Source organism: Geotrypetes seraphini, chromosome 5 (assembly GCF_902459505.1).
Source record: "Geotrypetes seraphini chromosome 5, aGeoSer1.1, whole genome shotgun sequence".
Taxonomy (NCBI): domain Eukaryota; kingdom Metazoa; phylum Chordata; class Amphibia; order Gymnophiona; family Dermophiidae; genus Geotrypetes; species Geotrypetes seraphini.
The window spans coordinates 254,304,032-254,327,765 of record NC_047088.1 but is presented as its reverse complement, the minus strand read 5'-3'; the positions used below and the strand labels follow the sequence as shown (position 1 = coordinate 254,327,765).

General features: G+C 43.5%; 1 protein-coding gene across 2 annotated transcripts in view; it reads left to right on the top strand.

Moving 5' to 3' along the window:
- The window catches only part of MRAS (muscle RAS oncogene homolog), an 85,253-nt gene that overhangs the window by 38,518 nt on the left and 23,001 nt on the right, over positions 1-23,734 (top strand). The window contains exon 2 of one of the 2 annotated variants that reach the window (XM_033945949.1): positions 12,689-12,899. The exons of the other annotated variant lie outside the window; for it this stretch is intronic. Coding sequence (XP_033801840.1) covers positions 12,707-12,899 — 193 coding nt within the window. The 5' untranslated portion in view covers positions 12,689-12,706. The remainder of the gene's footprint in view (positions 1-12,688; positions 12,900-23,734) is intronic. 2 annotated transcript variants of the gene reach the window in all.

The following is a 23,734-nucleotide window of genomic DNA, read 5'->3' as shown; positions in this document are numbered from 1 at the left end:
TTCAGTTCTATTGAGACGCTTTCTCGGTCTACATCGTCCACTATTCAGGTTTGATTGCCGCATTTCTGGAGCAGGAGCCCAGAATGTTAGAAAATGACACGGGGACAAATTTGTCCTTGTCCCCGCAGGAACTCAATTTCCCCGTCCCCATGAGTTTTGTCACTGCCCCTCTTCCTGCCCCATTCCTTTAAGCTCTGCCTTAACCGCACAAGCCTCGAACACTTATGATTTTAAAGTGTTTGAGGCTTGTGAATTTGAGGACGGAGCTTAGGCATTGGTGGAATGAGGCTTTATGACATCACAATCTGAGCTCTAGAATGTTGCTACTTAGGATTTTAAAGCGTTTGAGGCTTGTGCAGATGAGGACGGAGCTTAGGCATTGGTGGAATGAGGCATTGTGACATCACACTCTGAGCTCTAGAATGTTGCTGCTTATGATTTTAAAGCGTTTGAGGCTTGTGCAGATGAGGACGGAGCTTGCAGGAATGGGGCAGGGGTAGAGGCAGGAAAAGAACTCTTTTGGGACGGGAAAATGAGTTCCCGCGGGGACAGGGAAAAATTTGTCCCTGTGTCATTTCTCTACAGAATGTTCTTTGTCTGATTGATGGAAAAGCACATTTTTGGCAGCCTGCTACATGTGCCATCTGGGCCCACCGGCTCTTCCCTCCCACCATGGCTCTGTTCATTACAGCTGCTTCTATCGTTTCCATCGCAGTTCAGCCGTCCCCAGGGAGATGCTGAGTGTGGCTGACTAACCTGAGAGGCTTTGCCTGTTGTCTTTTATGTTACAATACAGCTGGAAATAAATTAAGAGAGTCAAACATGAAACCAATCCCCTAATTCATGAGCTAATTAGTAAGAAATGCATCCGTGAATTTGTTTTGCTTGATTGAATTTCTATGCCGCTTATTACTGTATAACATGGTATTGAAGTGATTTATAACACTACATGAACATTCGAGCCTGAATCCTGTAAACGGCACCGTTGGTGGCCGCCTTAAAAGCGGCTGCCTCCGATCACATGTCAATCACGTGATGGTGTCATTTTTAGAATCGCCCAACATTAACTTTCATACGGTATCCGTAGGCGAAGAACTTAAGTGTTCAGTCCAGATTTCCACGAACATCTCCTCCTTTTGAGGACATGTCCAGGGGTCCAGATAGCTTTTCAAAACCCAGCACGTTGTCCGGCTATTGAAGGGCACGCATGGACGCAATGAGGTGATGTCGCACGCATGCACGCGTGACATCATTACGTCATGTCTGCACATGCGCGCATGCCGTCTGGGGGGCGGGGCTGGGAGCAGTACTGGGTAGGAAAATCTGGTAACCCTACTCGGAACAATCTGGTGGAGGTACCCTCCAACATCATCGAGGAAATCAGTTTCAAGCAAGTATTTATTAACAAACTGGTGCAGGTTTTGTTTTTTTTTTACAGATAAAGAGTTGACCACTTGGTCTAATTTAAGTGAAGAATGGGTTCTCTGGGCAGCCGTTCTGGCAAAATGCATGAGAACCCGAAAGAGACGTTAATCCACATTTTTCCATCACATGCTAGGTGTAAGGGTATTACAGCCAGAACGAAAGAAGTTATCCTGCTGTTGTATCGGGCGATGGTGCGCCCGCATATGGAGTACTGCGTCCAATATTGGTCGCCGAACCTTAAGAAGGATATGGCGTTACTCGAGAGGGTTCAGAGGAGAGCGACACGTCTGATAAAAGGGATGGAAAACTTTTCATACACTGAGAGACTGGATAAACTGGGGCTTTTTTCCCTGGAGAAGAGGAGACTTAGAGGGGATATCATAGAGACTTATAAGATCATGAAGGGCATAGAGAGAGTAGGGAGGGACAGAAAGGGAGACAGAGAGAAATAGAGAGAGAGAGATAGAAAGGGAGAGAGAGAAAGAGAGAGAGAAAGATTGGAGAAACTGGGTCTCTTTTCCCTGGAGAAGAGGAGACTTAGAGGGGATATGATAGAGACTTACAAGATCATGAAGGGCATAGAGAGAGTAGAGAAGGACAGATTCTTCAAACTTTTGAAAAATAAAAGAACAAGAGGGCATTCGGAAAAGTTGAAAGGGGACAGATTCAAAACGAATGCTAGGAAGTTCTTCTTTACCCAACGTGTGGTGGACACCTGGAATGCGCTTCCAGAGGACGTAATATGGCAGAGTACGGTACTGGGGTTTAAGAAAGGTTTGGATAATTTCCTACTGGAAAAGGGGATAGAGGATTTCTGCACAGGTCCTGGACCTGTTGGGCCACCGCGTGAGCGGACTGCTGGGCGCGATGGACCTCAGGTCTGACCCAGCAGAGGCATTGCTTATGTTCTTACATAAAGTGTGCAAGTCTCGGTACATTTATATGAGAAAATAGTTTGTTTTTATATGTTTGTATGGACACACAATGGTTTAAAAATGATTGCTGCATTTAGGGGCTTGTCCTTGATTGCGGTTTCTCCACCATATGGCTCTGAGCACTTAGGGTAAGTTTAATGTTGGGTGACCTTTATTATATATATTTTTGAGAACTGTTGTGTTTTGGATTCACCCTCAAGTTAGAGTTTTTTCCCAAAAGGTTATTTTTGGGTTTATACAATCACACCTTTGGCAAAGGTAGGCACCAGAAACGTAGGCCAGGGTTTTCAAGACCTAAATTTCCGGCGCCTACATTTTTCAGTGGCATTTTCCAACTTAAGTTAGACACCGTTTATAGAATCCGGGCCTCAATGAACAATTTCTCATTTCGATAAAATTACCAACAAAATAATATTAAAAACAAAAATATACAATTTTAAAATAGTTCAAACCTAATGCAAGTCAATAAAACCCACCTTTTTGAATCCATAACCCTACTCTCCACTGCCCACCAACCCAGCCAGCTGAATTAACCCTTCCCCTTAACTGTATCCATGATATCTTATTTGTCTGTCTTGTCTGTTTAGATTGTAAGCTCTTTGGAGCAGGGACTGTTTTCTTCTTTGTGACTCTGTATAGCACTGCATACGTCTGATAGCGCTATAGAAATAATTCATAGTAGTAGTGTGAAGAGTTTCAGTCTTTGGGAAGCATAGCTGAGCTTGTGATGTCATAATGCCTCATTCCACCAATAAGAGTCAACCTCATCAGTGATGTCACAATGGCTTGATTGTCCTGTTCTCCCATCTGCCCTCCAACCCAGCCAGGAGATTAACCCTTCCCCTTAACTGTATCCATGACATCCTCTTTGTCTTGTTTGCTTGGATTGTAAGCTCTTTTGAGCAGGGACTGTCTTCTTTGAGACTCTGAGCATCACTCTGTGCATCTAGTAGCGCTATAGAAATAATTCATAGTAGAAATAAAATCAATCCTTGATCAAACTTACATCATATAGTAGCGCAAAAAGCCAGGCCTTCAAGCCTTTTTCTTAATAACAAATAAATAATTATAAATATGGCAAAATTCAGTCAGCAGGGTCTACCATAAATGTAAAAATAGCAGGGATTTCCCAAAGGTCCTGGTGCTACCTCTGCACTATGTACTTTCTACTAAATCTAATATTTTGTGGGAAGGACTCTCCGAAGGGTAAACCACAATCCATAATTGTGGTGGCAATTCAGACCCATGTCTTCATTGATCTAATTTTATCATTTTCATTCAAATCTCTGGGGTCCTTTTTTACTAAGGCGTGCTAGCCGGTTTAGCGTGCGCTAAATGCGAACGTGCCCATTATAGTCTATGGACACGTTAGCATGCGTGCTAAATCAGCTAGCGCACCTTAGTAAAAGGACTCCTCTATCTACTATAATAAAACCCTAAGCGCGCATGCGCACTTCAAACTTCATGATCCCTGCATCCGTGAGCCGTAGCTCCATGCCAGTCCTACTGCGCATGCGGAGTTTGACATGGCGACCACGGACGCAAGGAGGTGGAGAACACGCCGACGACTCCCCCCGCCTGCCCTCACTCACTCTAAGGCCCGCGGGGTGTTCAAAATTGGCCCGCCAGACAACAAACCGCTACTGCTCTTCATTCGCGTCTACCCTCCTCTTTAAAGCAGCCTGCTGGGGATCGCTGGCCGGTTGTAGCGAACCTCGCAGGCCGCTCTCCACCTCGGTAGCACGTTCCCTCTGACATGATCCCATACGTCAGAGGAGGGGCAGGATCATGTCAGAGGGAATGTGCTACTGAGGTGGAGAGCGGCCTGCGAGGTTTGCTACAGCCGGCTGGCGATCCTCAGCAGGCTGCTTTGAAGAGAGGGCAGACGCGAATGAAGAGCAGCAGCAGTGGTTCGTACTGGTGGGTCAGAAGAGACCAGGAAGCCAGGATGGAGGGAGGGTAGGAACGGTGGTTTGGGAGCAGGTGTTAGGGAGCAGGGAAGAGGTGCTGCTGGACAGGGGGGGAGATAAAACGAAGGGAGAAGGGCTGCTGCTGGACAGGGGGAGCAGAGAAGGGGTGCTGCTGGACAGGGGGGAGATAAAACAAAGGGAGAAGGGCTGGACAAGGGGGAAGCAGGCAAGGGGTGGTGGTGGTGGTGGACAGCTGAGGAAAGAGAGAGATAGAAAGAAAGACAGACAGAAAGCGGCCAAGGAGAGAGAGAGATAGAAAGATAGACACACACATCTATTCTAGCACCCGTTAATGTAACGGGCTTAAAGACTAGTTTGTTATAAATATTAATATGCGCTTACCATCAATTGATAAACAGAAGACAAATGACAACTTTATTGCTTTTATAATCGTATTATCAGGTGATAAAACTGGACCAAACCCACCATTGTACTATACTAAAGTTACCTAATTAAGTGGGTACAAATTGTAAATAATGTAATACAATGGTTCGATTGGTCTAGTTTATCACCTGATCACAGAATATCGGGGCTATAACAGAAAAGACCCAACGGAACACCCTATTTCTGGTGCTTTATTAATTTAACAAAACTGAATAAAGGCAACTAAAAAGGCTTCTGTGACTCTTCACTGTAGTGTCTGTCTTATCACATGAGCGAGATTTGCTTGCCCTTTTTGCCTTAGTATGCAAATCTATCTCGTGCATAGATCCTGAAAACCTGGCCTGCCTGTGGACCTTGAGGACCCAGAATTGAGTAACTCTAGCCTAATGGATTCCTGAACAACTTGAGGTTTGTGATTTTCTGTCTGAGAATTCAAGACTTGAACCTAAGCTGACTGACCAATTAAAGCTGAAGAATTGCTCTGGTTACTGAAATAAGGAGGGGTTTCAATCCCAGGTAGTTTGAACTGGTATGTCTTTTTTTTTTTTTTTTCTGGCTTTACAGGGTTCCAAAATTACTGTATACACATGCACACAGAACACCCTTTCTCGACAGAATGAGGGCTCAATCTGCTCTAGTAGGGGTAAAAATATTTTGAGGGCTGGAAAAATGTATGCACAGAGCTCTAGTGTGAATGTTCCTGAGTAAAACACAGAATTCTTTACATCTGCTACCTTTGTGGTTCGAACGCCATTAGAAATAGGCTTTTATAGCTGGGCCTGCTCTGCTGTAGGTCAGTTTTTGTCAAACAACAAAACAAATGATTAATTTTACTAGTGCTGGGATCCACATCAGAGAGAAGCTGAACCCTGGAAGGCCTAGCAGGCCAGTGCAGTAAAACAGATCTTCTGATGGGGTGTGGCTGAAGCATGTTTCTGATGGAAAAGACTACTGACCCAGAAATGTGGGGAGGAGGGGAAGGGGCATTAGAAAAAGGAAAAAAAAAAAGACTAAAAATTCAAAAAGAGGAATATCGTTCAACTAAAAATTTCTGGCAGTTTTAGCTTCATGGTGAATCATTTGGGAAAGGGCAATTCCACAAAGGTTCCCCCAAATTTGGGCAGCAAAATGCTGACACTGAATTCTAGACCAGCATGTTGGCGCTCGGATTCGATTATAGAATATAGAGCATAAGGCATCATTTGCATACCAAACCGAGAGAAGAAATTGTAGAGGAACAAACAGCAAAAAAAAAAAAGGCAAGAGGTGTCCTAATCACCATACGTATTAGCTTTATTGTTAAGAAAGATACGTCCCAACAAGGATCCAAGTTTCGGCATAAGGTTATGCCCTTCATCAGGGGACACGATCTCTTGCTGGAGCACCAGAACAAAAAACGCCGCTTGTGGCTAAAAGCATCAGCGCCGAAACTTAGATTCTTGTTGGAACGTATCTTTTTTTTAAAAATAAATCAATAAAGCTAATTTGTATGGTGATTAGGACATCGCTCTTTTTGTCATTTGTATACCAACATTTAGGTGCTGTACAAAAGGAGGTGTAATAATCACCATACTAAATCGAAACCTTTCACCCAGAATTAGGAGAACCCAGACACCATTCTCCTACCCAGCACTCAAAGGTACCCAACGCAAAAAACTATACGACAGCCTCCTAGCTACTAAAGCAGTGAAACTTGACCCCTCCATATCCAACCTATTGACTACAACAACAGACTATAAAGCACTCCGAAAAGAAATAAAAACACTACTATTCAAAAAACATATTCGGTTAACCTAACCTAACATGAATCCCATCATGCTGGAATCTTCTTCTCTATGTCACAAAATAACCTGAAACCTCACTATGTAACTTGACACCAACTACCTTCTAATGTAATGTAATTTCATGGAAATGTCCAACTTTCTTCCAATGTATCTTCCTGGAAATGTCCAGCTATCTTCCAATGTAATGTAACTTCCTGGAAATGTCCAGCTATCTTCCAATGTAATGTAACTTCCTGGAAATGTCCAGCTATCTTCCAATGTAATGTAACTTCCTGGAAATGTCCAGCTATCTCCCAATGTAATGTAACTTCCTGGAAATGCCCAGCTATCTCCCAATGTAATGTAACTTCCTGGAAATGCCCATTTATCTCCCAATGTAATGTAACTTCCTGGAAATGCCCAGCTATCTTCCAATGTAATGTAACTTCCTGGAAATGCCCAGCTATCTTCCAATGTAATGTAACTTCCTGGAAATGCCCAGCTATCTCCCAATGTAATGTAACTTCCTGGAAATGCCCAGCTATCTCCCAATGTAATGTAACTTCCTGGAAATGCCCAGCTATCTCCCAATGTAATGTAACTTCCTGGAAATGCCCAGCTATCTCCCAATGTAATGTAACTTCCTGGAAATGCCCAGCTATCTCCCAATGTAATGTAACTTCCTGGAAATGTCCAGCTATCTCCCAATGTAATGTAACTTCCTGGAAATGTCCAGCTATCTCCCAATGTAATGTAACTTCCTGGAAATGTCCAGCTATCTTCCAATGTAATGTAACTTCCTGGAAATGTCCAGCTATCTCCCAATGTAATGTAACTTCCTGGAAATGTCCAGCTATCTCCCAATGTAATGTAACTTCCTGGAAATGTCCAGCTATCTCCCAATGTAATGTAACTTCCTGGAAATGTCCAGCTATCTCCCAATGTAATGTAACTTCCTGGAAATGTCCAGCTATCTCCCAATGTAATGTAACTTCCTGGAAATGTCCAGCTATCTTCCAATGTAATGTAACTTCCTGGAAATGTCCAGCTATCTCCCAATGTAATGTAACTTCCTGGAAATGTCCAGCTATCTTCCAATGTAATGTAACTTCCTGGAAATGCCCAGTTATCTTCCAATGTAATCCGCTTAGAATCGCAAAGTACAAGCGGAATAGAAATATGTAATGTAATGTAATATGAGAAGATATCTTAACTTTTCCCCTTGTCCATTTCCTCTCTTGTAAATTTCCCCCTCAAAGTCTCTACCACTCTTGTAATTTTTCTCTTCAAAGTCTCAATCATGTAAAACACTCCCTAAATTGTAATTTTCCTGGAAATATCCAGTTATCTTCTTTTGTAATCCGCCTAGAACTGGCGGAATAGAAGTCACTAATGTAATGTAAATGTTGCATTTTAGTGCATGTGGGGGACCCACCTATGCCTCTACCCCCCTCCCCATGAATGCCCCCTGGTAGATACACGCTATGAAACCTGTGAGCTCACATTCTAAATTACCACTAAGGGCTCCTTTTACATAAGCTGCGCTAGCCGAAAATCTACCGCCTGTTCAAAAGGAGGCGGTAGCAGCTAGTGCGCGTGGCAATTTAGCGCGTGCTATTCCGCACGTCAAGGCCCTGGCGCGGCTTTGTAAAAGGAGCCCTAAGTGTGCCTGAAAGGTTTTCAGCCCAACCGAGAAGGGAATGATCTAGAGCAGTGTTCTTCAACCACCGGTCCACGGACCAGTGCCGGTCCACAGAAATTTCCTGCAGGTCCACAGGGCCATCACGTGCATCAGGCCCAGAACAGTGTTCTTCAACCGCCGGTCCACGGTGCGATCGATGCGGCGTTATCTTTGAGCCAGCTCCCTCTTCCTAACTGATTCAGCGCACAAAGCCACGGACAATGGCTCCTACGTGTGTCCTGTGCCTGAACCAGAAGCCATCTTTCTAACGTTGCAACGTCAGAGAGAAGGCTTCCAGATGAGGCACGGGACGTGCAAGTTGCAATTAGTACTATTATGGGGGCGGGGTCTGACCCACAACTTAGCCCAGTATTCTTCAACCGCAGGTCCACAGAATAATTTTTTTATTTCTGCCGGTCCATAGGTATAAAAAGGTTGAAAAACACTGATCTAGAGCCATGAAACTTACAAATTATTCCATACATTCACCCCCAAGTTCAACACACTTGGCCCATCGTGTCTAAAGTTTCTGTAACCCTTCCGAAACAATACTGTCCAGTCACTGAAGTACTGTTTCACTGCTGCAGTCGCCTCCGAATCGTTTGAAAATTGTCACCCTTTCAGATAAGAGTAAGATCTGGTGAGGTAGGGTGGATGGTCTATGCACTGAAACCCCAACTGTGTCAAAGCATCCGTCGTTTTGCCAGCTTTGTGAGCAGGTGCATTGTCTTGCCAAAAGAGAACTGCTTTCTGCAACTTCCCTCTCCTTTTTTTTTCTTCAATCAGCACAATAATCTGCAAACTGTTTGGTCATTTAGGAGGAAAGGCATTACAACACCTGATCCCAAAACACTGTGGCCATGACCTTCCTGCTTACTTCTGGGTCTTGAATTTCTTTGGCCTTGGAGAACCTGAGGGCTGCCCTTGCATGGATACTTGTTTTGTCCCCGAAGCATATTGGGGTAACCATGTTTCACCAACAGTAACCAGCCATTCCAAAAGGTTGGCACCAGCTCACTGTCAATGCTGCAAAATCAACTTGGAAGTGTCCACTCAACGTTGTTTCTTGTCGGCACTCAAACGCTCTGCATACCCAGCTGCTCACGGATTATACACCCAGCATGTTCCCTGAATAGATGGAGTGTCTCGGTAATTGCTTTAGCCAATATTTTCCAGTCTGCCAAAATCAGGTCATAGACATGGTCAACAATTTCAGGAGCTGACACCGTTTGTGGCCTCCTAGACCTTCCGTCTCAATCTCCAAGCTGAAGCTTTGCATACCACTTCTTCCCTGTGGAGTATGATGGGCATTTGCCACTCAACGGTTTGCATCATACGTTCATGGATTTCCTTTGATGTTTTCTTCTGCAGGAATAGGAACTTTGACGGCTTGGAACTCCACACTTGAAAATTCCACACTTTTTGCTGACGTTGTTCAATCAATGATCTGAAAGCATTTCAAAAACATAGCATTATGATTCTGTAAATTGACACTTTGCAAAATTAAATAACAGTGGCAAAATTAATGCTCAGAATTTAGGAAGTTGGGAGCTAAGAACTTTTTCAACACCCCCTCATACACAATTGAATGTAACATTCACACTAGAGAATGACACGGGGACAAATTTATCCCCGTCCCCGCAGGAACTCAGTCCCAGCATGTTTTGTCGCTGTCCCTATTCCTGCCCCATTCCTGTAAGCTCTGCCTTAACTGCACAAGCCTCGGACACTTAGGATTTTAAAGCGTTTGAGGCTTGTGCAGATGAGGACGGAGCTTAGGCATTGGTGGGATGAGGCATTATGACATCACAATCTGAGCTCTAGAATGTTGCTACTTAGGATTTTAAAGCGTTTGAGACTTGTGCAGATGAGGACGGAGCTTAGGCATTGGTGGAATTAGGCATTATGACATCACAATCTGAGCTCTAGAATGTTGCTACTTAGGATTTTAAAGTGTTTGAGGCTTGTGCAAATGAGGATGGAGCTTGCAGGACTGGGGCAGAGATAGGAAAAGAACTGGTCGGGATGAGAAAATGATTTCCCGCTGGGACAGGGAAAAAATTTGTCCCCGTGTCATTCTCTAATTCACACATGTAAGTACCAGTGTTCTAATTTTAGTGCACAAATGGCATATATATTGAGGTGCTAAGATTATAGAATGGTCAACTTTAAGTTCTGCTGAACCTATGCCCAGCTCTTAAGTTTGGTGATTTGGGGGGATGCTGTACAGAATTCTGCAAAGTGCCAGCATCAGATCTTTCCCACCTTACCCCACAGTGATCTGAACCACTGCTCATTCGATCACTTCCTCCTCTGCTGGCTTAGATACAACTCTCTGTGACCTGTGGGCTTCCCTACAATCCTGGGCTTCACATGAACAGTCTGCTCTAAGCCAATGGAGGAAGAAGTGATTTAATGTGCAGCACTGCATTTCTCTTCTCCTCATGATCCCTGCAGTGAAAGAGGGGGGGGGGGGAGTCGGAGGGAAAGATACTATGGAAAGGGTGCCATGGGGAGGGTGGGAGTAGGGGACCAAGCAAAGTGAATATGTCATCCCATGGCATACTTAGTGGGGGTCCCAGCACATACCCCTGGGGAACCCCACTATTTACCCTTCTCCATTGAGAATATTGACCACTTACACCCACTGTTTTCAGTCTTTCATCCAGTTCTTAATCCATGCTAGGACATTACCTCCTATCCCAGGGTTAGGGAACTCCAGTCCTCGAGAGCCGTATTCCAGTTGGGTTTTCAGGATTTCCCCAATGAATATGCATTGAAAGCAGTGCAGGCAAATAGATCTCATGCATATTCATTGGGGAAATCCTAAAAACCCGACTGGAATATGGCTCTCGAGGACCGGAGTTTCCTACCCCTGCCCTATCCCATGACTCTCTAATTTCCTCAGAATTCTTCATGAGGTACTTTGTCAAATGCCTTCTGAAAATCCAAATGCACAATAATCAACCGGCTCACCTTTATCCACATTCAAAGAAATGCAGTAGATTGCTGAGGCAAGATTTCCCTTGACTACCGTAAATCCATGTTGGCTTTCTCTCGTTAATCCATGCGTATGTATATTTTCTATCATTTTGTTCTTAATAGTCTGTACCATTTTCCCCGGCACTGATGTCTGACTTGCCAGTCTATAATTTCCTAGATCCCTCTGGAACCCTTTTTAAAAAATCAGCATTACGTTGACCACGCTCCAGTCTTCTGGAACTATACTAGATTTTAAAGAAAAATTACAAATCGCTAACAATAGCTCTGCAAGTTCATTTTTTCAATTCTGTCAGCACTCTGGGATGTATACCATCGGGTCCAGGTGATTTGCTACTGTTCAGTTTATCAAATTGGCCCATTACATCTTCCAGTGTTACAGAGCTTTGTTTTAGTTTCTCTGATTCAGACCTGAATCATTCTTCTGGTATCTCTAAAAGTAGACATCTAGGAGAAAGAATGCCTGTGGTCACTTCTTGTCTACTTGGAGTTCAAGGTCAGATTGGATCCAGTACTCCTAACAAAAAAATCAGTTCTAAGAGATATAATCTATTCTTGCTTCTTTTTTCCTAAACTTGATGAACATGCAGTCAAACTTAGTTCTCTCTGTGTAGATGTTCATGCCTGTATAAAGGTTGAAAGCACAATTTTGATTTCCCAGCTCAAATAAGTCTCTGAAAAGGAGAAGAAAGGGATTACCTAGATATAAGCTGTTAGATGAAGGTTGTATTTGACTAAATTCTAGTCTTGTGTTAATGTAACCAACTATATAACTGAACCAAAAGAGTAGAAGACAACTATATAGCTCCAAATCAGTAGGAACAAGCTTCAACTGGTCCAGGTTTGTCCCCTTGCATGTATAGCAATGCAATCTTAGTTGTTTTGCCTAAGGATTAAAGCAGGACTACACGGTCGAGCATAAAGCAAGATAAAATCAGAACCGGCCATGCTTCTCCCAATCCCAGTTGACATGGAGCTCCAGAAAATGGTCACTCAAATTCAGGAGTTCTCAACTCAGTCCTGAAGATGCACCAAGCCAGTCGGCTTTTCAAGATGTCTGCAATAAATAGGTATAGGTTTGTAAGCAATGCATATAAACTTCTTGTCTCGTGCGTATTCAATGTGAATATCCTGAAAAACTAACTAGCTTGATGTGTCCTGAGGATTGGGTTAAGAACCCCTCCCCCTAAGAGATCCTAGATAGTGTTTGTTGAAGGGATTAGACTTGCAGGGATCTCAAAGTCCCTCCTTGAGGGCTGCAATGCAGTCGGGTTTTCAGGATTTCCCCAATGAATATGCATTGAAAGCAGTGCATGCACATAGATCTCATGCATATTCATTGGGGAAATCCTGAAAACCCGACTGGATTTGCGGCCCTCAAGGAGGGACTTTGAGACCCCTGGATTAGAGCATACATCAAAGGGCTTTTCCTGACTTCCACAGCATCATGCTCTTCACCATTGACCACACCAGAGGTTCATACATTTAGGTTACAATAAATCCTGTTTTTCCCCCCCCCCCCCCTTCTAGATCTGAGATATTGGAAACATGGCTACAAGTGCTGTTCTGAGTGAAAACCTCCCAACGTATAAGCTTGTAGTGGTTGGTGATGGTGGCGTGGGGAAGAGTGCACTCACCATTCAGTTTTTCCAGAAGATCTTTGTGCCAGACTATGACCCAACCATTGAAGACTCCTATTTGAAGCATGCAGAAGTAGACGGGCAATGGGCAATTTTTGATGGTAAGCAGTCTCAGATCCTGACGATACACGGTGTGCTTGAATTCATGTTCTTATGGCCTCTTATAGAATTCCCTTCAGAAACATAGGCGTCTAGCAGCATATTCCACAAGCTTCAGATTCCTGCATTTGAGTACCTGGATATCTGTAAACAACAAATAATGTCAATATAGTACTAGTTGTCCCTTTCTGGGTATTAAGAGGTGAATATTGAGCTGTTGTCTGAAACAGCTCATTAAGCAACAATAAAAGGGAACATAAGAAATGCCTTCACTGGATCAGACCTTAGGTCCATCTAGACCGGCGACCCACACATGCGGAGGCTAAGCTAGGAGTTCCCTGATGAAGAGAGTCATAATAATAATAACAGAGTATATATCGCAGGACCGTGAAGTTCTATGCGGTTTACAATGATTAAAAGATGTTACAGATTGAGTAGAATTAACAAAGTTAAGAGCTAGTAATGAACAGCTTTAAAGATCAGATATTGTGGACTAAGATTGTACAGGTCGGTTACCTAAATACTTCATGAGCAGATATGTTATTTAGGTGTTTCCTAAATTCCCCATAAGCAATTGTTCCAGATCTTTACCTCATAATGCTGCCTGATGTGAGAAAAGATGTTGATGATGTCTTTTAAATTTACATCCTCTAACCGGTGGAGAAACAAAATTCAAGTGTGAGCTTCTCTTAGGTCTATTGGTTGAGAAAGAGAAAAGGTCAGTTAATATATTTAGGGGCTAATCCGAATAGTTCTTTAAAGTAAAAACATCCAAACTTGAACCTCGCACGTGCCTCCATCGGCAGCCAATGCAGAAGTCGGTAGGAAGGCGTTACATGATCGAACTTCTTCAACCCAAAGATTAGCCTGACCGCCGCTCTTTTCAGAGCTGATCTGGTATCTCAGAATGCAGATGGTTCATGGGCCAGATGGAGCTGCAAAATCTAGGGGATTGGAAAATAAGGCGACCAACTTAAAACTATAATTTGTGTGCCCTTTATCATTAATTGGGTTCATGGTTCTGAGAACGTCTATATTGAAACTTCCACCAGCTCACTTCTCCGTACTTCAGGTGCTCCGTCAGGTATACGCTGTATATATTGCAGTATATTCCGTTAGCGCCCCCAGCTCTGTGCAGCCCAACCAGCAGCAACTGAGGCCAAGGTAAGGATGAGAATCCAACCAGTGCCTTTCATAAGGTACGGAGGTAATACTGGGCCAATAGGTTAGTCCAGTTCTGTAAAGCTTTGTAATCATGGGATTGACTTTACAGTTTTATCCTACAGAGGCTCGTGGAGCTTTATAAAGAGAACTAAACCCGTTGGGAAGGTACCAATTTTGCTAAGCATTTGTCGATGAGAACAGTGAAGGAAGGCGCTAAGAGAAATGAATGCTTGGCTTGTAGATCGGGGCTTCTCAAATTGGTCGTAGGGCCCCCACGGCCTGCTGAAATTGAGGATAATCACAATGAATTTGCATGGGAGAGGTCTGCATGCACTACCTATGTTAGGGTTACCAGATTTGTTCCACCCCCCACCTCTTCTCCTTGAGCTCGGGGCTGCGTTGCATGCGTTGATACCCTCCAGACGCGGCCCCAAGTGTCGGGTCTTAAAGCCATCCTGACACCTCCTCTAAAAAGAGGACATGTCCAAGTACATCCAGTTATACCTCCTACGTATTCATTGTGGATATCTTGAGAAGCCGACTGACTGTGAGGTTCCCATGACAACTTTGGGGATCCCTGTTATTGACGGACTGATTTGAAATGATTTGCGCCCCTTCCCCATCAAAAAATGAATTCAAAGAAAGAAAAATTCCCTTTTCTGTTCAGATCCCATAAAACAATTTACCTAGAAATAGCTTTTTTTTTTTTTAAATTTCTTTTTAAGTTAATCAAGTTTCAAGTTTATTAAGTTTTAATATACCAACCATCGACGGACACCTGGCCGGTTTACAATGTTAAAAATGAAAGGTTAAAAATAAATCATTATAAAAAGGGGGGAAAGTGTAAACATTAATTAGACAAATTACAAGTACAAACGTGAGCTTGAGGATAAAGGGAAAAGGAAAGTTGATAAATACATCCATAAAAAGAAAACAATTTAAAAGGGAGAGAAGATGGGAGGAGGATATAACATCAGAGGAGGGGATCGCTTCTTAAAAGTGGTTCATATTTAATTTGCTGGCTGTTGGGAGAAGAAAAATATTTAAATGGTATGGTATGCGTCTTTGAATAAAAACGTTTTTAGTTTAAATCTTAATTTGTCAAGAGAATTTTCAAGACGGAGTTGGAGTGGCATGGCGTTCCATAAAGTAGGAGCTACAACGGAGAAATTAGTTTTCCTAGTGTAATAGAATTCTTTAATGGAAGGTATGGTCAGTAGATTCTGATCGGCCGATCTAAGAGTCCTGGAAGAGCAGAAAGGGATGATGAGTTTATCGAGGAAAGATGGAAGACGCGAGAGTTTGATTTTGAAGACCAGCGTTAATGTTTAATCTTTAATCTACACTTTCTGCTAGAATCGGGGCTTGTTTCTGCTTTTCATGCTTCTGCGTGGTCTGCCTGCCTTGCTCTGAAGCCCCTCGCCTCCTCTTTGGTATGCAGCCAATAAGAATTTGCCTTCCACAGTGCAGAAGGCAAATCCTAATTGAGCCCTGAACAAATCAGAAGAGTGCTTTCATGACACCTGATAAAGAGATGGCTCTTGTCAGTTCTTGTTTTAAAACATCAGCATTTAGTGGCATTATAGAATTTGGATGAATAATTGCCGTGCCATTTGATTTAAATATCTGCCCTGATGCAGCCATTCTAGTTTATGGCTTATTTACATTCGTTATACTGTGTTTTCCAGTGAAAGGATCAACGTGGTTTACGGTGGCAAGTCAAATGCGCACAAGACAAAAGCGCTTGGACAATTGAGCGCAACGACAATTCAGCGCAAGACAATACTAAAACAGCGATTAAAAACACTGTGTGCGTGTCTCCTGAACTCCTGCAGAACTGAGTTTTGAGAATAGTGATTAGATGGTCGTTAACTTTGGGGGGGGTTAAGTGTTTTTGGTGAATGTTGGTTCAGAGCGAATGGATGGGGGGGGCAGTAATTCTGTGACTTTGGGGCAATGAAATAAGACAGGTTCTGGTAGAATTGTAGCAGATAGGGTTAGCAGATCTTCCTGAAGGAAAATCCAGACCCGTGGCCACGCCCCCAGGCCCGCCCAGTTCTAACCCCCTACCCCCTTAACCTGTTCGTACATTGGGACGGCATCTGCGCATGCAATGTGATATCACGTGTTGCACCCATGTATTCGCGGCTGCCGACCCGACATCGGAAGCTTTTCAAAACCCAAAGTGCCAGATTTTGAAAAGCCATCCAGACATGTCCTCAAAAAGACGTCTGGTAATCCTAATAGCGGACAACAAAATAAGAAAACCCAACGATTCCACAGTAAATGGGAAGACCAAAATCAAAAGAAACTGTGGCGAGGATGATCTTGATGCTGGCTTTTTTATTCAGTCAGTTTGAAAAATGCAGACAAAAGCCACACGTGCGTAAAAGGGGAGAGGACCCAACGCGGTCCGTGTTTCACGTTTTCCTCAGGGGTCCCAGGTCGTGCTGTAAGGTCAGAGAAAGCAAATGTGGATGCAGAGAAATCCAACATAAAACCTGAAGACCAAATTTTCTGGGGAGGAGTTCGTCAATTGTTAAGTGATGCCAGGGCAGATAATATTACAGTGAAGAACATTCTGGACACAAGTGAGTCAGCAGTGGCTCTCTGGCTGTGACAGGACAGGTCAGTCATTGAGCTTGTTTTTGCAATAAAGTGATTGTTTTACAGTACTGCGCTGGACCACGCTGCTTTCTTTTGACTCTCGTTTTCAAAACGCTGAACTCCCAGACATCTGTGAAGATGCCAGTATCTGGTCTCTCTCCTTCCCCCACTTCGTATGGTCACTTTCTCCTCCTCTGCAGGCCCCGGACCTTGTCTGTGTCCTGCAGGGCTCCACCTCATTCGATTTATATTGTTTTCAGGTATTTGACCACTTTTCTCATTTTTATCTAAATGCAGCCTCAAAATCACCTGCTATTTTGTGTTACTGCTTCATTAATCAAAAGACCGAGGAGCCCATAGCCCAGAGATGGGATTGGTTTTGTTTGGATTTTTTTTAACGATGGAAATTACAGAGCAGATGAAAAGCTGGAATGTTTCCTCCTGAAGCTTCTGCTACAGCTGCCCGGTCTGACTGTGAGGCGAATTTCAGTTCAGCGTTCTTATCCTGTGATTGTCTCCAGGGACTGGGGTGCTCCATGGCACATGACCACTTAAACAATATGGTCTCATGTCTCAGTTGTTCCAAAATGTATAAAAACCCTCATTCCCACCACACTTTGTCCTTGTGCTGTTGGAATAATGGCCCTCCTGGTGAATGGCGCATAGAAAAGGTCTATTTCCACTACTCATGTATATCAATCTCTTAGGACACTATAAACTTCTCCAGAATTATGGATATACAGTCAGAGCAGCATCGGAGATACAGCCACTCGTTAGTACAAGCAAGTTTACTGGTCTTGGCTATTTGGTGCAATACGGTATACGAGTGCACATAACCTTCTGTACCCTCGGCTGCAAAAGAGGATTCCAGCATTCCTCCCTTTCCAGAATGTATCCAAAATAGAGGAGGGCATTGCTAGCTAACCTAGGGGGACCATATGGCTCCAGAAAAAAAAAAAGAGGACGGATTGAGACATCCAGGTTTTACGTCCCATTGAAAGCAATGGATGTAAAACCCGGATGTCTTGATCTGTCCTCTTTTTCTAGAGCCATATGGTAATCCTAAGCTAAAGACCTTTGAAAACTTAAGTGCTATATGGCAATGGTGGACAGAGCTACACAGAGACTTTAAATTGGCCCAAGATTCAGAATCATGTTTGCTTGAAATGTATTATCTTCAGATAACCACTGGGTGTATGCATAGGCAACAACATTTCATAGAAACATGACGGCAGATAAAGACCAAATGGCCCATCCAAACTGCCCATCCACAGCATCCACTATCATTTCCCCTCCCTAAGGCTCTTTACGCCTGCATTGTGAGATCATAGAGCTTTATTGTTATAGAAACATGATGGCAGATGAAAGCCAAATGGCCCACCCAGTCTGCCCATCTATAGCACTCCCTATTGGCTAATCTCCCTATTGGCTAAGGTTCTTTATAACGGCATTGTGATGTCATAGAGCTTTATTGTTATCAAATGGCCCATCCAGTCTGCCCATCTGCAGCATCCACTTTCTCCTGGACAAAATGCAGGAGCATGCCCAACAGTATGGGTGTCCAGCACCCACTAGCCCCAATAGAGCTGGCTCTTTTGGGGGTAAGCTACACTGGAGGGGAGTGTATCCCTTTTCTCGGAGCCCAATGTTTTGGATTCTGCAATCATAAGACTCTCCACATCCAAACATCTGGGCTAACACAGAGGCTTTTATTTTCTCAAAAGCACGATATATTTTAGCGTGTAAGAAAGGCTAAAAGATCAGCGATAATATTTCACCCACATCCTGTCTCAGTTAATGCCTATGTAAGACCATATTAAATCACGGAAATTCAGCCGTCATAAGGCAGTGAGATTTTAAATAGTGCACAGGGAGCTTGGGGATGTCGTATGTAGTGTGATGGTCTGAGATGCTGGGACCTGCATTTAACATGAAGCCTTTTTTTGTATTTCCCACATTCCTAATCGGTGCCGCTTAACCTCCTCCACCCCCCTTTCTTTCTCTCCAGTGTTTCGTTTCCTGTGTTGTACCATTAGTGGTTCCAGCTGCACGCTGGTTTCCTGGATCTCACCAGTCCCCGACTTCGTCTTTTGTGTCACAGCCACGAGGGCTACGTGGTTCTCGAAAGTTAAGACCCGGGAGACAGAACATCACGCTGACCTGGGTCCTGAGAAAGAGGACAGGGCCGTCGCCCTAAAAATAATTCCAGTGCACAGTTCTGTAAACACAAAATCTCTTAGCAGTATGGTTTAGTAAGAATCATTTTGGAGAATAGAGCTATTTGTTCTTTATGCGACACAAGTTTGTCTTTGTACAGCTTTGCCGTGTCTGACAATATTTGTTTCTCGTGGGTCCCATAATTTAAACAAATGATAGGAGTTCACTGGTTGACACAATGCTTGCAGTGTTCTAGCCTCACTGAGCCGATGGAGCTCACAAGAGATGCAACCTGGATGTAGCAAGGAGGATCTTGCCTGATTGAACCTCTCTATAAAGGACTAGCAATAGGGTTACCAGACATCAGGATTTCCCCGGACAGCTTTTCAAAACCTGGCACTTTGTCCGGGTTTTGAAAAGCTTTCCTTCGTGTAGGAGGGCAATCCACGAATGACATGATGATGTCACACGCACGCATTTGCATGACATCATCGTGTCGCATCCGTGCATGCGCGGATGTCCTGTCCGACGAGAGAAGACAGTGGGGGGAGGGGCGGGGCTGGGGCAAGATTGGAGTTGGGCTTAGGAGCGTGACAGGGCGAAACGGGGCGTGGCGGGACAGGGATGGGTGGGAGTGAGCGAGCCTGGGGGGCGGGTCTAGGGTCCGGACTTTCCCGTTGAAAAATCTGGTAACCCTAACTAGTAACGTGGGCTAGAAGTGTAAAAAGGCTGTAGACATGCAGAGCTGTGGATGCTGCATGAAATTTGCTTTTACCCTGTGGTATTGCCCTTGCACACTAGACCTACCTCTGCTCCTTTCTTTCTGTATTGTGCCTTCGTAGGGTTGCCAGATTTCCACATCTGGCCCCCACCCAGTCCTGACCCCACATGGACCTCCGTTCTCCATCCCCGAGCTCGGGGCTGCGTCTGCCTCTGTGCATGCGCGGACGTAGACACGATGTCGCACGCATGCACGTGTGTTTGTGACATCATCGCGTCAATGGCCTCACATGTTCAGAGGGTCTTCAGGTGCAGTCCTGAGCTCGGGGGCTTCCAAAACCTGGACGAACCGCTGGGTTTTGGAAATCCCTCTGGGCACCCAGACAGTCATCTAAAAAGAGGACATGGCTGGGTTTCCCTAGACCTCTGGTAACCCTATGCCTTCCTGTTCCTTTTTTTTGGGGGGGGGTTAATGGGTTTCAGGAATCAGCCACTTGAGAGAAATGCAAGACCCAGGCTCAGATTCTATAAATGGTGCCGCTAATTAGGCGCCCTATCTATGCCAGTTTTAATTGGTTTACTACTACTATTAATTGTTTCTAGCGATAATTACGCCGTTGTGTCATTTGAAAGCAATTAAAATGTCATTAAGAATAAAAGATGGTGCCTCCACAAACTGTGCCAGAGCTGTGACTGTGGCAGCGCCTTCCGGGACCTAAGGGTTGAATAGGCATGGTTAACACAGGAGGTCCCCGTAGGCGTCAGTAGGCGCCTCCATAGTCGCAATTCTTGCCGGAAATGTAGGCCTTGAAACCCCTGGAGCATGTATCCGAAGCCCAGGTCTCTAAACTGTGCTACAAATTAAGATTCTGCAAATGTGCCCTGGACCCGTCTCCTTCTTACCTATACAAGAAAATTCCCGCGCAGGCTATTTCATCTCTCACCAGACTTATCAACTCAGCCTTACTATCCGGCCTATTTTCCGTACAAATGGGACACATTGCCCTGAACCCACTGCTGAAAAAAGCTGATCTAGACCCATCCTCCCCTTCCAGCTATCGTCCTATAGCAAATATTCCTCTCCTGACCAAAATGCTCAAGGCTATTATATCCACTCAGATCTCATCTTACTTAAGAGAGATTCTCCATTCTATTACCTTGCCAATATGGCTTCAGACTCAATTTCAGCACTGAATCCCTGCTGGCCTCTTTAATCTCAAAGATTCATCAACTTCAATCTCGTAATAAGTTTGCTATCCCACTACAATTCGATCTATCTGTTGCCTTTGATGTTGTCCACCACAATATCCTAATTTGCCAACTCTCTGAGATAGGCATTGATTCCACAGTCTTAGACTGGTTCTCAAAATTTTTACGATCCCGCTCTTACACTGTTAACATGAATGGAACCATGTCTTTTTCTTGGAGACCGCTATGTGGTATTCCCCAGGGATCACCCCCTCTCCCCTCTTCTTTTCAACATTTATATGTCTTCTTTGAAATTCTTCCATCTATCTCCCTTTGAAACTCTATTTACATATGCAGATGACATCCTTGCCCTTCTCTAGATAGATTCGAACCTCCCTAACCTCACCAAAAATGTAACAGCTTGCATAACGAAACTCCAATCCTGGGCCCTCTCTGTACATATGAAGCTGAATGAGTCCATAACAAAACTACTCTGGCCTGGCCCAAAATTAGATCAGTTACCCACGCTCATTCCACAACCTTCTGGTCCCTCACTGCAGATTGAATTCTCAAGCAATGTTTTGGGCATCATTATTGACTCTACACTTTCCTTTAATGATCATCTCAACTCTGGTAAAAAAAAAAAATGTTTTTTCAGTCTTCACATGTTGAGGAAAGTGAGATCCTGCTTCCGCCAACAACATTTTGCTGTCCTTGTACAATCAATCATTCTTTCCAGACTGGACTACTGTAATTCCATCTATCTAAGTCTAACCAAGAAAAATCTTCAAAGACTTCAGCGGATCCAGAACACTGCGGCTAGGTTGATCTTCGCAAAAAGCAAATTCGACCATGTTTTCCCGCTTCTGTCAAAACTTCACTGGCTTCCGATGATTTCTAGGATTCACTTTAAATGGACCTGCCTAATTTTCAAGATCCTACATGGCATTCTTCCTCCCCTAATTCCACTATCCTGGAATTCTTCGAGACCTGACACTACCAGATCCGCCCACATACTCAAACTATCTTTCCTCTCGTTAAAAGGCGTCATGTGTGCAGGTAAATTAGGGAAATCCCTTTTCTTCAAATTCACTGAGCTTTGGAATAACCTCCCTGCCCCGCTGATGAACCTAGGCTCATTCCAATTATTCCGAAAGCATCTGAAAACCTGGATTTTCTCCAAAACATAAAGCTATCTATTTAAAATGTAAAGCTAGCTATCCTCTTCATAACCTCTAATTTCTTATTAAGTCCTTCCCTCATTTATTGAATTACCTGTAAAACGTTCCGAGCTCTGTCTTTATGGAGAGGATGTGGTATACAAACTTAAGGTTTAGTTTAGTTTAGTTTCTCTTCCTCTCTCTTTTTTTGTCTCTCTCTCTTTCTTCTTCTCTCTCCTTTTTACTCTCTCTCCTTTTTTCTCTCTCTCTTCCTCTCTCCTTTTTTTCTCTATCTCACTCTCTCTCTCTTTTTTCTCTCTCTTCCTTTCTTTTTTTCTCTCTCTATTCCTCTCTCTCTCTCCTTTTTTTCTCTCTGTCTCTCTTCCTCTCTCTCTTTTCTCTCTCTCTCTCTCTTCCTCTCTTTTTTTCTCTCTCTCTCCCTTTCTTTCTTTTTTCTTTCTATCTTCTTCTCTTTTTTTCTCTCTCTCTTCTCTTTTTTTCTCTTTCTCTTTCTCTTTCTCATTAAAAGGCATCATGTAAGCAGGTAAATTAGGGAAATCCCTTTTCTTCAAATTCACTGAGCTTTGGAATAACCTCCCTGCCCCGCTGCGGAATCTAAGTTCCTTCCAAATTATTCTGAATACATCTGAAAACCTGGCTTTTCTCCAAAACGTAAAGCTATCTATTTAAAATATAAAGCTAGCTATCCTCTTCTTAACCTCTAATTTCTTATTATGTCCTTCCCTCATTTATTGAATTACTTGTAAACCGTGCCGAGCTCTATCTTTATGGAGATGATGCGGTATACAAACTTAAGGTTTAGTTTAGTTTAGGTCCTATGGCTGTGTTGGTAAAACACTAGTGTACAACAAACCATAATATATGCCCAGTATTACCTGTTTTTTTGTTAACATTTAATTTCAAATCATGTTCACTTTACAACTTTCAGGGGGAACAAACATGCAAACAATCCTCAACGAACATGACATACACTACAAAAGGGGAAAAGGGGTGGACTTTAATAGTGGGTTTAAACACTTGTTCTTTTCATCTCGTTGTTTTCACATTTCCGAAAGTTTTTTTCCGCCTGTGATGTGTGGGTTCACCTCTCCTGTTATCTGAGGCTTTTTCTTTCGTTTGTGAAATTTACTTGGTGCATAGCCTTGCTGCTTGTAGTATTATTATGGTTTTGGGGTTTTGATATAGGTTACATTACATTTGTTAACTTCTGTTCTATTCGGTACACTTTTAGAACATCCTGACATCTCCTCTTAAATTACAAGGTTTTTTAATTTCCTTTTGGAAAGTTCTGACACTGCAAATAGAAGTCTAATATAGATATGTAAGTTTAGGTCTATAAAATGGATCACTTATCTGAATGATGATTCAGTTCTGCCAAAACTGAAGAAGTCTCCCTCTAGGCCAGGGGTGTCAAAGTCCCTCCTCGAGGGCCGCAATCCATTCGGGTTTTCAGGGATTTCCCCAATCAATATGCTTGAGATCTATTAGCATACAGAAAGGAAAATGGTAAAAACCAGGGGACATAATTTGAGGTTGAGAGGTGGTAGATTCAAAGGCAATGTTAGGAAATTCTACTTTACGGAGAGGGTGGTGGATGCCTGGAATGCGCTCCCGAGAGAGGTGGTGGAGAGGAAAACGGTGACGGAGTTCAAAGAAGCGTGGGATGAACACAGAGGATCTAGAATCAGAAAATAATATGAAATATTGAACTAGGCCAGTTACTGGGCAGACTTGCATGGTCTGTGTCTGTATATGGCCGTTTGGTGGAGGATGGGCTGGGGAGGGCTTCAATGGCTGGGAGAGTGTAGATGGGCTGGAGT